The following is a 15633-nucleotide window of genomic DNA, read 5'->3' on the forward strand; positions in this document are numbered from 1 at the left end:
CCCGCCATGTGCACGTCCAGCCTGTCCTTGGACACCCTCACCAATGGGGCCTCAGCCACCTCCCGGGGAAGCCCATTCCACGCCCTCGGGGTCCCGACTGTCAGTAAGTGCTTCCTGGCATCCAAGTTGAACGTTGGTTCCCTGAGCTTCGATCTGTTGGAGTGCGTCCTGCCTTCCTCTGCAGGGGGGAACGGGGCTCTCCCCACCTCCGTGTGACACCCCCTCACATACCTGCATGTCGCCAACAGACCCCCTCTGAGTCTCCTCTTCTCCAGGCTGAAGAGACCCAGTGCCCTCAGTCTCGCCACATAAAGGGAAGACCAGTGGAACCATAAGAAGAACAAGGAGCACTGGAGGTGGAAGAGCAAAGGCAGCTTGAAGCAGAGATGGGAGGTGCAGAGCTGACGGAAGCCGAGAGAGAGAGGCCTTCTTGGAGAAGGGCAGCCATCAGGAGCAGAGAACACCCTGCTCTGGTGGACCCTCTCAAACTCGCGGCCCGCGGGCCAATTGCCGGGACGGTTGGGGCACGGGGGAGGGGCCCTGCGGCCTTCAAAGCGCCGGTGGCGCCCGGGCCGGCCTCCGGGAGCAACGCGGGATGAGCGGCCCACCACCACCGCGGGGGTGGAATACTTGATGCAGCCCAGCCTCGCCCAGACTCTACTTCCAGCGGCCCCCAGGTCAGTTGAGTTTGAGACCCCTGCTCTAGAGCCAAGGCGCCACTTTCAGGCAGTGGAGGGCGAGACCAGCAGGTAGACGGCAAAACCGGGACATTTCTTGCGTTCAGGGGAGACCCTCTCACCCGGATGGCACTGCAAACATCACAATTAACTCCTGGTGTCTCTACGTTTTCATTTGCCAAGTGTATCTGCATTCGCCAACTAAACTTAAAAAGCACTCATTTTATTGATTTCACATTATTATTATTTAGACTATTCATGTCCAGCCTTCCAATATCCATTATTTCGCAAGACTTTCAGCCCTGTTCAACTCCTTTCAACCCTAATGTCATAGTTAACCAAGTCTCTAACAGGTTGTCTCCAAGAAAGATGAAATCATGAAGACATTAAAGGATGAAAGATTTCCTCTAGTGGCTGGGGATTAGGAGTTTGATCAAGTAAGAAAGGTAAATAAAAAGGACCTACTTTACTAACAAAAGAAGCTTAACTTGTACTTTTAATGGGTTTGGTTGTACTAAGCTGTCCCAGGAGGGTCATTTCTCACTAAGAAAGCACCATATTAAGTTTATCAAATGTACAACACCTAAACATTGTGCCTTGGGGACTAGTAAGATAATATTTCCACTGAATTAGTACAAAAGCTTGCAAGCAGCATTTATGTATAGATTGCATAAAACACCAGAGCTTTTCTTAATAACATCAGACTGTCCTTACTATAATGGGAAGTACAGTGACAACTTTTTAAAAATGCTATTATCACTTTTCCTTGGAAAAGCTGCCAATGCGTAATGATTCTGTATCTCCTTTTGCATGGATAAGTCTTAATGTTCTTTTAAGGGTTCTGATACCTTTAATACCAAACTCTTAATGATGCTCTAAGTGAATTTGGGTGGTTTTAGTTCTTCCTGATTTCTTTGTGGCCACAGAAGTCCTGAAGCATTTTTTTGCCGTCTCTGGAAATCATGGAGAAATTCCCGTAGCATGAGCAGAATATTTATTTACTATTGACTTCCCGCTCAAACACTGAGGGCAGTTTATGGATTAAGAGAGGCTGATGGTCCAGAGGATGATGGGCTACCTCTCTCCTACTGGTACAGGAGGATCAGGTATAGTCACTGCAAGATACCCAGCTCTGCCTCTCTTTCTCAGCTGATCCAATGTGCTCCCCAGAGAGGTCCACCTGGCGCCATCATTATTTGCTTTTCGGCACCAGGCCCAGACCTTTTTATGTAAATGTTATTTTAATTGATTGTTAAATTATTTATTGCTTTTATCTAACTCCAGGACGTTTCCAATTCTGTATATTTTTGTATATTGTTATTTATTTGTTGGAAGCCGCCCCAAGGCTTATGCGAATGGGGCGGCATACAAGCACTCCAAATAAATAAATAAAATAAAGATTCCTCTGGCAGAGCAGCCAGCATGGCTGGCCAAATGGCGTCAATGTGAGACAGAGCTACACCCCCACTCAAAGAGCACGGCTGGGGTCTGTGGGTGCTCGTCGTTTTGACCTCGTCCGGAACCCCAGCCCAGGAGCTCCTGTGAGAGCCAGCCAGTGCCTCCTGTTTGGGGCACACGAAGTAAGCGGCATCCCCTTGTTATCTCTGATTCCCAGTAGTCCTCACACTGGGAATCCATGGGCTGGATGGGAAGACAGAAGTTTCCCATTCGTCTTCTGTTCTCGCTATGTGCCGTCAAGTAATCTCTGGCTTATGTGCGCTCCAGAATGCCGTTCTTGACAGCCTTCTTCAACTCTTGTAATCTCGAGGCCATGGGTTGAGGCATGTCATATTGGTTTTGTTCTTCTTTTGCCTTCAACAACACTGTATGTCTCTATCTGGTCTGTTTTAATTAATTTTACTCTGAGCCACACCAGGAACCCTTTGCAGGGTTGAAGAGTCAGACTAACATAAAAACAGGTCTGTATGGTCCAGTCAACAGTTATTCATGGCTTCCAGATAATGTTAAAATCCTAACAGTCACTCCATTTCAAAATAACAGGACCAGCTAACTCAGAAGAGTTGATATGGGAGGGTCTAACAAGCAAGAGAAAATCCCAAACATTACATTAAGTAAAAAGGTCTGTTTTCATAGGGCCTGCTTGTGTCGACGTATAGTTTGGAAAGACAGTTGACTTGTCTCCCCGCACCCTCATCCAGCCCCAAGAACAAATGCACAAGTTAATCACCGTCACTTCCTTTTTCCTACCAACCAAATAGTCTGAAGATATAGTGATGTCACAGTTACCGACTGTTGAGATGTAAGACCACAGCAATAATCATGCCTCTTTCATCGTATCAACCCAAAGGACCACCACAGACTAAAGTGGGAGGGATAGCACGTCTTCCTGATGGGTGAGGTATCCAGACGGCAGGACGCATCAGATCCATTCTTCAGCATCATCGCTAGGTAACGCCCTAGTAATTCCATCTTATGGGTGGGGGTGCCACCTGGCAAGTTTATATTGGACCATAAAGCCTCTTCTGGGTTTGGTTTATTGCATGCTTGAGTTTTACAGCCAGCCCTTGGTATGCTGACATGTGCAAAAGCAAGGGCAGTTGTAAAAGTAAAATGAATTAAAATGGAGAGATATGAAGTTCTAAATCATGGGTCCTCAAACTACAGCCCGGGGGCTGGATCAGGCCCGCCATGCCCATTTGGACCCATCATGCACGCACCCGCACCCATGCGCGTGCCCGCTGCTGCCGACCTCACCTCAAGGTGGGGAGGCAGTGATTTGCTCACTCGAAGAAAACGGTCTCCAAAACAAGCAAGCCACTGCCTTGTGCGCCCACCTGGAGACGCGTGCCCGCCCTTGCCTCAGCGCGCGCCCTGCACGCACCACCCCTGCCCCGGCCTGGGCGCACCGCTGGCACCACCTTTCTGGCCCGCGCACAGTACTGGCACCTTTCAACTGGCCCCCTGGTGAAAAGGTTTGAGGATCCCTGTTCCAAAATGACATATTTTGTTAATCAGACTTCGGTGGCATATCGATTTGGGAGTTGCTCAAAGACAGTTTCCAACAGTCATAATAAAAATGGACCTAAACTCTATAATGAACAAAAATGTTCCTAAACGTTTTTATCACTTCAGGCAGAGGCATCATTTTAAAAAATCAATCCATCCCTCAAATACCTTTCATACATTGATCAGGCACAAAGAAACAAATATTTGTTAATACTCAATCCCTTCGCTTGCAGATCCTTCTCAAATTTATGGAGCCATACCCACCAGATTTCCAAATAATATTCTGGTTTGTGACTAGAAAAGTTATCTTAGTTCAGATATATGAGGAAAGAAAATGCCCAACACACACACTGATTTCTGTTTTCCAGAAATTATATGGAGTCTAATGGGGCTATGGCTTGTGCCATGTTTCTGTGATAAAGCAGATACCTTGCTAGGTTTAATCCCTGGGATGTTAAAATGATCTCAGGGTTCAGAAAGGTTTTTCTCCATCTGATATTATGAGTTACCCGGCTGGCTGCACCTTCAGCCGGATTCCTTATCAGGCACTTTCCTATTTTCCATATACACCACCACTAAGCCTGAGGGTAGGAGCGTCTTCAGAATGATTTTAGTAGGCTGCTCCATCAAGGCTGCCAAACTTCTGAAGCCAGAAGGACAACCATAGCAAAAGAGAAGCGAGCACTCTAAGGCCAGAGTTGCAACGCTGCAACAGTGGTGCCCACACGTCTGCCCAACATGTGGCAGAACACTCCGTGTCCATATCGGCCTCATCAGCCACCTGCGGACACACCCTGGACAGCTCACAACCCGTTAGATGTCAAGGTCCTCATCGAAAACGACGGACGAACATCATCATCAGCAGGCCGCTCCAGGAGCCTGTTTTGCTTGAAGGGTGGGATAAGAGCCCTTCAGATAAGCACACGTGTACAACATGCTTGCGAACACACATGACGAACTGGCCCAAGTGCGAGCTGGTTCGGCTCCCCCAGGGAAGCTCGGCGTCGAGCCTACAGTTCCCGCCAAGAGCCGGGCGTGCGGGAGGGCGCCGCCGCGCAGGGGCACCCGCCGTTCCAGCGGCGCTGCGCTGGGGCGATCGCTGCGCGCCCGCGGGGAGCCAGCCCTGAGGGGCGCCGGCCCCCCAGGGCTGCGGCTTCCCGCAGGGCAGGCGCGCCTCCCGGGCCTCCTCCAGCTCTCCTGCCGCGGCGCTTTCCCCAGGGGCCGGGCCGGGCCGGGCCTCCTCCCGCAGCGCCCCGAGGGCCCAGGCCAAGCTTCTCCCTTCGCTCCCCTTAACGCCCCGCTGGCTCGAGCAGCGGGACACGCGAGGCGCCCGGCCGGGAAAGGCCTCCACGCGCGCCCGCCGATCCCCGCATGCGCCGTCGCCCGGCGACGCGTCCCGCTTGCCTTCCGAGCTCGCTTCTGCGCCTGCGCGCGCGCCTCCGCTCGTCGCCCGTGGCAACGGCCCTTCCCGTCCTGCCGCCGGCTCGGTCCTCCCGCGGGTCCGCACCGCCGCCATCGCCATCATGCAGGGCGAGGACGCCCGGTACCTCAAGAGGTAACGCTCCGCCCGGCCCGCGGCCGAGGAGGGCCGGGTGGGCGCGGCGGTGCTGCCCGAGGAAAGCGGGGCCGGAGGGGCGGCCGTGCGCGGGGCGCTCCGCGGGGCTCGGACCGAAGGAAAGGGCGGGAGGGCCGGCGGGGGCCGAGGGCGGCCCGGGAGGGCGTGCGCCTGGGGCTGTTGTGGCCGGGGGCTCCGGCGGGCGAGCGAGCGGCTCAGGAGCCCGGCCCTCCGCGCGCGCCCTGCCCGCGGCCCGCCCTTCTCCCCGGGAAGAAGGCGCCTCCGAGCTCTGGGGGCTTGTCACGACCCCCGCGTATCTCTCTGGGCTGGTCCTGGGTGGGTCGGGGCCCCTTCCTCGGAGCACTGCGGTCCGAGGGGCCTTGTGCCATCATGGCATGCGAGAAGAGCAGGGCCGCAAGGGCCCGATCAAAAGAAGCCGTTTCAGTGAGCTACAGGAAAATCGGAAAACAGCTGGCGGAAATGGCTGCTCTGGCATCATGTAAACACAGGCCAGCCGCTCACCTCTCTGGCTATCAGATTGGGAATAGTAGCTCCTGCTTTAGCTAGATGCGTAAAGCACATTCTGCATTAAGATAATGTGCAAGTAATGCATATTGCGATCTATCTGGAAAGTGGTGGAAAGGACTGAGTCCTTTGTTTACATTCCTGATGGAAAGTGGTCATTTAACATGATGTGAGTTCTGTTATTGCCCGATGAAGCACAATCTCTCTTCCCTGCTTTTTGATGTTGGGAGATGTTTTATTAGTGTTTAAGTTTATTGCTTTTAAAGTTGAACAAGACCATGGACAAGGAGTAATGAAAATTAAGCTTTCGTATCATACATAGGGGACTGCAGGTGGCACAGTGGTTTAAATCGCTGTGCTGCTGGGCTGGTTGATCGAAAGGTCACCAGTTCAAATCTGCACAATGGAGTGAGTTCCCGTTGCTCCATCCCAGCTCCTGTCAACCTTGCAGTTCGAAAGCATGCAAATGCAAGTAGATAAACAGGTACCACTTCGGTGGGCAGGTAACAGCGTTCCGTGCACTTCGGTGTTTAGTCATGCTGGCCCCATGACCACGGAGACTGTCTGCAGGCAAATGCTGGCTCCCTCGGCTAGGAAACGGAGATGAGCACCGCCCCCTAGAGTCAGGCATGGCTGGACTTAATGTCAAGGGGAAACCTTTACCTTTTATCATACATAAACTATGTAACAGATGCTGTATAAAATAAAAGGTGATACCTGTCCATTTGTCTTAAAATGTGATAACTGTAAAGGCGCGGAATGGAAAAATACACCAAGGCTGCTGGTTGTCTCTAAGTTTCTAGTGTGGTTGTCTTTTACAAAGCTGGACTTATTTGTGTCACCAGTATTTTTAAAAACTTAACAGGAAGGTGAAAGGAGGAAATATAGATGTGCATCCTTCGGAAAAGGCACTTATTGTTCACTATGAAGTGGAAGCGACAATTCTTGGGGAGATGGGAGATCCTATGCTGGGAGAACGCAAGGAGTGTCAAAAAATGTAAGCTTACAGTATGATTGTTTTCAGAAGTTTTTGATAACATCTTGGGAAAATCTGACCTTCCCTTTTCAAAGGGATGAATGAAATGGAATTTATTTTAGCTTGTCTGACATACTTAAGGCTCCATCCAAGGATGCCCATAATTCTCCAAAGATAAGGCTGTGCTTTGCTCCTCCGCTTTGTGTCCCCCGAGTGCTGGCTCCAGGGTTGGCCCTGGAGCTGCAACCAGTGCAGAAAGAACCATGCCAGCTACAAGAGTAGAGAAAGCTCATTCCACATTCTAGCATTGAGAAACCATAAGATTATAACCAAAAATGTAAAGAAGATTGCTATATTAAATTTGCATGATGTATAATATTACATGCTGTATAAATATACCTGAAGTTTTTTCATTACTGTAAATTATTTTTATTAGAAGGAAAATACAGCGCATGTAGGGCACAATCGTATGCACATTTAAGTAGAAAAAAAGCATTACAGGCATGATCTTACATAAGTTTAGAGAGAAAGAAGGCCTATGGTTACCAGCATGCAGTTAGCAGTGGGGAGATCATTCCACAGTTGGTGGCAGGGTCATCTTCTGGGCCTCTCTTGGGGGAGGTACTCAGAGGATTTTCATATATGTGTATAGCATATACAGTGGAAGAGGTGCTTAGTCCAATACTGTGGTCCTGAAGCATCTTGAGTATACTTGGAAACATACAAGCACCTCGTGCAAGTGGGCCAGAATTGGCCAAACCTTCCCCATTATCAATCAGGACAGTGCATTTTGCAGAAGCTATTTTCAAAGGCAGCCCGATGTAGCCACATGACCATAGAATCTAACTGGGAGGTTATCAGAGGATAGACTGAACCGAGCTCATCCCTGTCCAGTTAGGGGTGCAGCTGGGCCACCAGGCGTTCCATTCCACTGATACTAACGGCTCCTGGAGAATTCCCAAGCTGTGTATCTGCTCCTTCAGGGGGATTGCAGAACAGGTTGACTTCATCTGGCCAGACGAGTCACCTACCAGCAGCATCAAGCACCAGAGTGATAACCCTCATCTGGTCTACTGTCGCTGACAGGTGCTGATTTAGCACACCCACAGCCTCACCCCTTGAAGGTGAAAAAGAGAAATAGAGCCTTGTCTCTTCGGGATATTGATGGGTGCTGCATTCCAGAATTTCTGATGGCCTGACTCAGTGGTTTCATCTTGAGGTCAAGAAACATGGGGACAAAACTCATCCTTGTGGAACCCACTACTACGCAAGAGCCCCCAATTTCTGGAGCTAACTAAGTAAGAGCAATACCACAGCAAAGCAAGATCCATTTGCTCTTGGCTCAGACAGTTGCTCTTTGCATACACTAGGAATTGCCTTATCTCAAACCATTTACTGCTAATCTAGTAGTCCCCATTGCACTTACTAGGTTATTTCTGGCATGCAGCCCAAGGGTGTTTGCTCTAAGGCTATGGCTTGCCTGGGGCTATTCTATTATTATTATTGCTATAATCATCACTGTCAAGTCTGTACTGTCCAATAACTGAAGCTCTCTGTGTCGTTTATTCAACATGTTTCTAAATGAGCAACAATTTGGTTTGGGCCATACAGTTAAAATCAGATGTCTTATCCACTGAACCACATCGAGTCTTGACGTATAGAAAACATCCTTCTGTGGAAGATCCAGGCAGCATTTGTTCACTCAGTGAAACACAGAACAGCTTATTTAGGCTTTAGAGATGTTGTGCACAGTACAGGAATCAGAATGCAGGATGTTGCACGGATCCAGGCATCTGGTGTTTTGGCCTTGGCAAAAATAACATTGAAGGTGACTGTCGATAGCAGGTCGATTATTGGTGTCTATTGATTCATATTATAATTCTTATACTCGTTAGCTTTGCATTTTCTTGTGTGCTTTCTGCATTCTGTGTTAGGTTGCATGGCCTATAATTAGTGCAGTTGATAATTTTGACTTATTTTATATTGTTAACTTGTTTTATATTTTTATTGTATAATGTTTTAATTGATATGTTTGTGAGCCGCCCCGAGGCTTCGGCGAATGGGGCAGCATAGAAATTTTCTAAATAAATAAATAAATAAATAAATAAATAAATAAATAAATAAAGCAAATATCTGGATACATAGTGCTGAGTTTGGATGTGGGCTGTGTCTCATGGCTAAATAGGTGGGCTCTTAACCATAAAAAAATAAAATGCCATGACTTGATTCTCAACGTAAATGCTTGAACAATGAAAAAGCTTTAAAAATCTTGACTATAAACTTAAAGGCAAGTGCCAAGTATATGGATTTGCACAAACCAAGGGTGAAAACTTTTGCTTTGTGCTTTTCAGCATTCGGTTGAAGAGTCTTAATGCAAATACAGATATTTCTTCCCTGGCTCGGAAGGTGGTGGAGGAATGCAAGCTTATTCACCCCTCCAAGCTAGCAGAGGTGGAACAGTTGCTTTACTACCTGCAGAACCGCAGAGACACCTCATCAGCAAAAGGTGGGCAAAACAAGCTTTTAATGGCCTCAGGAGGGTTTTTTAAAAAATTTCTCAGAGTACTGCAAAGAGGAGAGCACTGCTGAGGGCAGCTTCTGTTTTATCCAGAAAAACTGGTAGAACTTGAAGAGCAATTCGTTATTGGTCAAGCATAACATTGAAAAAATGATTAATCACTTTGATTAATCAAGCAACATAAATAATGTTGCAACTGAAAATTATTCTCTCAGTTTCATCTATTTTAGATGAAGAAAAACAAGCAAACTAGATAGAGAACTAGTCTGCTCTGGTGGTGGGGGGGCAGCTCCGGGCGATTCTTTGTCACTGGGCCCCTCTTGGGTTGCATGCCCTTGGGAGGTGCCCCATGACACCCCATTCATTTCGGTTGGTATTTTTTAATGTAGAAAATGGTGTCCAGAGCATTATGGAACGTCCAAACGAAACGTGGGGATTTGCAAGCTAGTTATAATCCACTGGTCTCTAGGCATCACTAGTGTTTCTTCTGTTTGTTTTAATGGAGGAGTCATGGGGTAGTGCTCCTCTACACTTCTGTCTTATCCCCCCATCCCCAGGAGCTGTGTGTGTTATGCCCAAGCAAGAAGCAGACCAGCCTCACGGCTCATCTTTGTGTTTTTAGAAATGGAGATCAGCCACTGCAACTGCTTCGTGTAATCTGATACCTGCAGCACCCGGCCCTTAGCGAATTCATTTTTCAGACTGCAGATGTGCATTCTGAGACTGGCTCTGTTTGTGCTGACCATGACACCTGGCCTGTGTTTTGCACTTTATTTCTTCCTGCTATCCCATGCTTTATTTGCGTGAAGAGTTCTTGGGAGCTCAGAAGCATGCATGATTTTGTAGAATTTCAGTAGGTCCTAGTAAAGGTATTGATTATTTTCCTCAGGTAACAACAGGGCTACGTTCTGTTTTTTAGTACTGTAAAGCAATGACTTTTTTCCCCTTCTAGACAAGAAAGAGAAATCCAGTAAGCCAAAGGATCCACCACCTTTTGAAGGAATGGAGGTAGGTCGTGTTACATTTAGAGGACTCGGATCCATTTAAACTTGGTCAGGTAGGTCCAGCTAAATGTTGCTGCATCACTGGATCTTTCAGATGTTTGATTATAGTACTTGACATAACCCTGGTGGCAACTTGTCTATTATTAGGGATGTCCTTCAATTTTTTGGCCCATGGAAAGGATGCTCGGCATTGACTGTAATGTCTTCCTATGAGCAGCACCCTTAGTCATTATGGCTGGTTAAGGCAACTGCACAAGGCTTAAAGGACATCTTGAACAGATTTTTCTCCATTTCAAAGCTACCAAAATTTCTGTTAACATATAACCAACTAACTGTGTAGTTGATTTATTTGTGCACTCTTATATATGCCAGGAAAATAGTTTCAGGATTAAATACATGCTTCTCCTTAATATTGCCATGTATTTTCCTCCTTTTCATAATGTTTTTGTGACGTATAGACTGATATCTTTGGGGTTTTCTGAATCTAAAGAAAGTTTATTAAGCAGTGCATATGCAGTTATAAGTCCACTGAAAAATAAAAAAATATTATGGGCAGCACAATCATGTTTATTTTCTTTAATTACATTAATCATGTTTATCTGAAAAATGTATAAATTGCTCAGTTTGTAGTAGGGTTATTTTGTTGAAACCATGGGTTAACACACAGTGGTCAGGTTGCATATTCAGAATGTCCCCTGGCCCATACCTCAACTCACTATAGATTAAACAACATCTGGAGAGCCCAGCTTGTTATGCAAACTGGGCCTGCATCTAAACACAAAGATAATTCAGAACAGGAAAGAATAAAATTACTCAAAATTAACCTTGATTGTGTAGAGAAAAGCATGTTTAAATAAAGTGTATTTTGCAAATACTGGTAAGAAAGTGACATGGCACCTGCCAAATGGCAGGAGATCCCAAGAGAAGGAATGAGTGCTCTGAAGGTGCTGCTCCATGTCAACTCTGAGCAGGCCTCAGGTCTTGAGGCTCCACCAGCAGCGCCTCCTCCAACAGCCGTAGTGACCGGGTGGGCTGCTGTCCTCGGAGCTTTCAGCATCTTGTCTCTCCAAGGCTCCTTTGGGTCTGTTTATACCAGATCTCATTCCCCGCTTTACTAGAATGAATGACTCCCTTGGATGCAGCCTGGCTACTGGGACTCATACTTTCTCATGCTGGTAACTGCATTTTGTTTCCTAGCCTATTCAGACTTTCTTTGCATCTGTTTCATGTGCGTAGATTGATGAAGTGGCCAATATCAATGACATGGATGAATACATTGAACTGCTTTATGAAGATATTCCCGATAAGGTGCGTGGTTCTGCACTCATTCTGCAGCTGGCCAGAAATCCTGATAATCTGGAAGAACTTCTGCTTAATGGTAATTTTAAGCTTCTTAATAAAATTGGGTTAACTTTTGCCTTGGTAACTAGAGTAACTAGTCTGTGTGCCGATTGTTAGGTTTAGGTGCCACGTGTCTCGTAGGCTTTGCGTGCTTTTTTCTCATTCTAAAAGGCTGAAATGCCTGTCCTACAGTTTCTGGGCTAGCAGAGGAAAATGTCATGCAAGTGCCTTACGCTGAGTCACACCGTTTGTCTGTCTGTAGAAACAAAGTAAGAACCAAGTGTAAGAACCAAGTACAAAGGCTTTACAAACCTTTACCTAGAGATGCTGTGCATTGAAGCTGTGATTTTTGACATGCAATGCAAGGAGAAAGACACCTAAGCTATGTGTTCTTGGCATCTTTGGCTTGGCATCTTTGGCTTTGCACCCTTTTGCATGCCCCCCTCCCCCGCCCCCGACAGCTTATGTGAAATTGAAAGGAACCCTTGACCTGAAGGAGGGTTGGTACCACCTCAGATATTAATATAAGCAAATTAGCCGAATTCTCTGCTGTCTGCTGCTGAAATAGATCTTACTTTCTTCTTACTCTTTAGAAACTGCTCTGGGTGCTTTGGCCAGAGTTCTACGAGAGGACTGGAAACAAAGTGTAGAACTTGCCACTAATATAATTTATATTTTCTTCTGCTTCTCTAGGTATGTCTCATTACATGATATTTAAATATGTTTGGAATCTTTATTATGTGGTTATATCATTTATCGGTGTTTTGGGGGTCAATGGTGGAAGAGGGTTTGATTTGAAGCCATTCTGCTTTGGCTTATTTACATCGGTATATTTCTTAATATAGCTTTTCTCAATTTCATGGACTTATCACACACTACAAAATTGGAGCTCTGTGCATGAACATAATCGATCATGAACTAAAAAGACATGAGCTCTGGCAGGAAGAACTCACAAAGAAGAAGAAAGCTGATATCCTTTCACTTTATAATTAGTCGGCTTCTCTTTAGCATTGTTATTTTTAATGAATAAGTGGGACTTGCCCAGAGTGCTGCTGTTGAAGGTTTCCTTCAGCCATGGCCTCCTGCAGGATTGCATCCTCGCCCCAGCATCCTGTCATCAGTAGGGCTTCTTCTTAAGAGGTTGTTTTGTTTTGGTGCTTTTATAGAGGTTGAGGTTTCCTAAGCATGCTGATATTTCTGTTTTCTGTGTGAATAGTGTTGTATTGGTGACATATGGATCCACACTTTTAGAGCTGAATTTACTATTGTTATCTATGAAAGAGAAAATAATTTTCATGTTCTTGACACAGTAAATTTCCTAATTATTAATAGATTGCTTTTTCTTTGAGGAGCTGCTGGATACTATCTTCCAGTCACTTCTGGCAATTCATGATCAAATAATGCTTTTTCAGGTTTTGTTTTTTGCCTTTTCTAATGTTTTGCACATGTCCTTAACTCCAAAATTCACTTGATGAAGATCCAGATAATCAAACCCTTAAAAAAGAATATGAAAAGACCTTTAAAAAGTACCAGGGGCTGGTTGTCAAGCAAGAGCAGCTACTTCGAGGTACAAATCCCCAATTCCCAAGATATGAGTGTATAGAGGCTACTTTCTCAATCTTTAATGGAAAATTGTGCAAAGGATTAAATATTGTGCATGTCTTTGCCCCATCTGCTAGAACTGAAACTTTTGTTTTTTACTCAGCACTGTTATTTTAGTGATGCTCCTTGTACCAACTTTAGAAAAGAAAGGCTCCATTAAAGGGAGTCAGTCCTTTGAGGTTGCACAAGGAAGAGGCCCGTAGAGAGGAACAGCAGACTCTGAAAGGTGTTTAAGAATTTGAGTGTGGTATTGGGAATGAAAATGCATTGAACAAAATTACAGTTTGTGTCAATTAGACATTAGATGCAAGTACGACTAGGATTAGGGAGGCTGCAGGCAAGACAAGCTCAGAACTCGCTCCAGCTGGACTGTTCCTTCCCTTGGTGGGGCTGCTGCTTCCAGCTGCCATGTGGGCATGATTCTAGGAGAGAGAGGGAGGCAGGGAAATACCATCTCAGGTGCCTGCTCAAGCAGGATTTCCTCCCCGTGGGTGCTTCTATCACCAAATCTCATATGAGATGGATCCTTACAAGGCTTTATATTTTAATATTGCTTGTTATCCTACTAACATATTTTGCCACTTGTAAGCTGTCTTCAAAGGATTTGTATCCTAGAAAGTGGGATATAAATAATTGTACTAAATACAACTACTAATAGTGCCAACAACAGCAATATTAGACGAGGACGATTCTTCTAACTAGCATGAGATTTTACTACGTAGCTGGGGAGAAGTGTAACATTTTTAATGGATTTCATAAAAGTGAAAATACGATTGCAGAACACTTGCAGAAAATATGATTGCAGCCTGACACTTTTACCATTTGTTGCACTTACCTGAAGATTTCAGGTGCTGCTTTGGTTTGGGCTATGCTTAGGGAAACACCATTGATTTCAATGGAAATTGAATGTGTGCAATAAGATGGCAGACTCGGAGTGCAATTAACTATTTGGATCTAGTGTGCCTTTATTTTTGCTCATAATTATGTGACACTTTCCAAACTCCTTAGCTAGCATGTTTAACTGGTACAATGATTCATTTTAACATCCTGCTCGTCTAGTCACTGCCCATAAATTCCAGACCAGCAGTATTACCTTGCGTTGTAGTTGGTGTTTTGAAAAGAGCCAGGGAGAGGGAGGACCCATTGTTTCAGGCCGCAATTGGATATATAGCTTGGCTTTTGAAGTTTAAATACAGTCTGTTACCATCCTGTTAAGGGAGAGTTGGTGTAGGTAGACATGGCGGGGTCTAAAGGAGGTGTAGGGCCCTGCAGTGTTCTGAAAACTGACCTATATGTTTAGATTTATTTTTTAAAAGTCTAAACCACAACTCTTCCTGGTCTCTGTGCATCACGCATCTGGGCTTTGCATGGAGCCTATTGTTGGGAAGCTGGAACTGAGCATTCGACTGGGTGGGAGCCTCTCCCCTTTCTGCCCCTCAGATCCTCCTTGACTCCTGTCAAGCCTAGACCGGGAAGTGCTTCTCTCTCCCCAACATTTTGACTTACTCTTTTCTCTCCAAACCTCTCTGATCATCTCAGTCCTCTCTTTCTTCATTCTTTTGCTTAAAAGAAATTGCCAGAATATATTTCTGTGCACTTTTCTCTCTACCGCTCCCATCCCTACCAAATTGCTCCTCTACTGCTCTGCTCGTCGCAACCTGCCCACACTGCCAGGCCTCACTGAGTGGACTCACAAACACTGAGTGGATTGGCTTGAAGCTGACCTTTGGACGAGCGCCTTGCAGACCGCGGAGTCTGTGAGGTGCAGAAGGAGAGGTTGTTCACCCGTCAGGACTGCAGAAAGATCCCTGGCTGACCCCACCTCTCCAAGACTGAGCCACTCGCCTGGCATGCGACTGCGTGTCCATGGAAGTAGACATGCGCACCAAAAAGATGGCCACTGCCATTAAGAGGTGCCTCAAGAGCAAGGGAAGACCTGGTGCCCTCCCTGGCACAGTCACACCCTTTGGTACCATCCCTGGTGATGTCAAGATCCCTGGTACTGTCCCCGACATGGTTATAATCTCTGGCACCATCCCCAGTGTGGTCAGAACCCTTGGTACCAACCCCGACACGGTCAGCGGTCCTCAGCACCATCCCTGGCAGCACGTGAGCTTCAACACTGAGGGAGGAGATGGCCCAAGAGGAGGCCCTGGTCTCCCGCCCGATCAGCCCCTGGGGTGCTGAGACCGAGGCGCCCCACTCACCCCCCCCGTGCCCGCTGACCCCACTGAGACCCACAACCTCAGGCCCCGGGACTAATCTTGCTCGCCCCTTATCAGGTGGGACCATCCCTCAGACTGGTCGCCATCCCTTTATGTATAGACTGCGAAGAAGCTGTTCTCTCCCCACCCTAGTCTAGGAAGGGGAGGGGCTCTTGCCCAATGGGGCACTGTGGAAGCTCCCTGACAGTGGACTCTGTCGGCACAAAACCCACAAGTGGGAGCGCACAGGTGGCCACTCGAAGA

General features: G+C 46.7%; 1 protein-coding gene across 1 annotated transcript in view; it reads left to right on the plus strand.

Annotated features, from left to right (window-relative positions):
* The first annotated feature begins 5104 nt into the window (after positions 1-5104).
* Positions 5105-15633, plus strand: part of KIFAP3 (kinesin associated protein 3) — a 66833-nt gene continuing 56304 nt past the window's right edge. Inside the window, exons 1-8 of the mRNA XM_044439405.1 lie at positions 5105-5199; positions 6590-6721; positions 9052-9206; positions 10171-10226; positions 11459-11600; positions 12157-12256; positions 12409-12533; positions 13032-13130. Of these exons, the coding sequence (XP_044295340.1) occupies positions 5168-5199; positions 6590-6721; positions 9052-9206; positions 10171-10226; positions 11459-11600; positions 12157-12256; positions 12409-12533; positions 13032-13130 (841 nt within the window). The 5' untranslated portion in view covers positions 5105-5167. The remainder of the gene's footprint in view (positions 5200-6589; positions 6722-9051; positions 9207-10170; positions 10227-11458; positions 11601-12156; positions 12257-12408; positions 12534-13031; positions 13131-15633) is intronic.

The sequence above is a fragment of the Varanus komodoensis genome, unplaced genomic scaffold (assembly GCF_004798865.1).
Source record: "Varanus komodoensis strain SLA01 unplaced genomic scaffold, ASM479886v1 scaffold34_3, whole genome shotgun sequence".
NCBI classification, from domain to species: domain Eukaryota; kingdom Metazoa; phylum Chordata; class Lepidosauria; order Squamata; family Varanidae; genus Varanus; species Varanus komodoensis.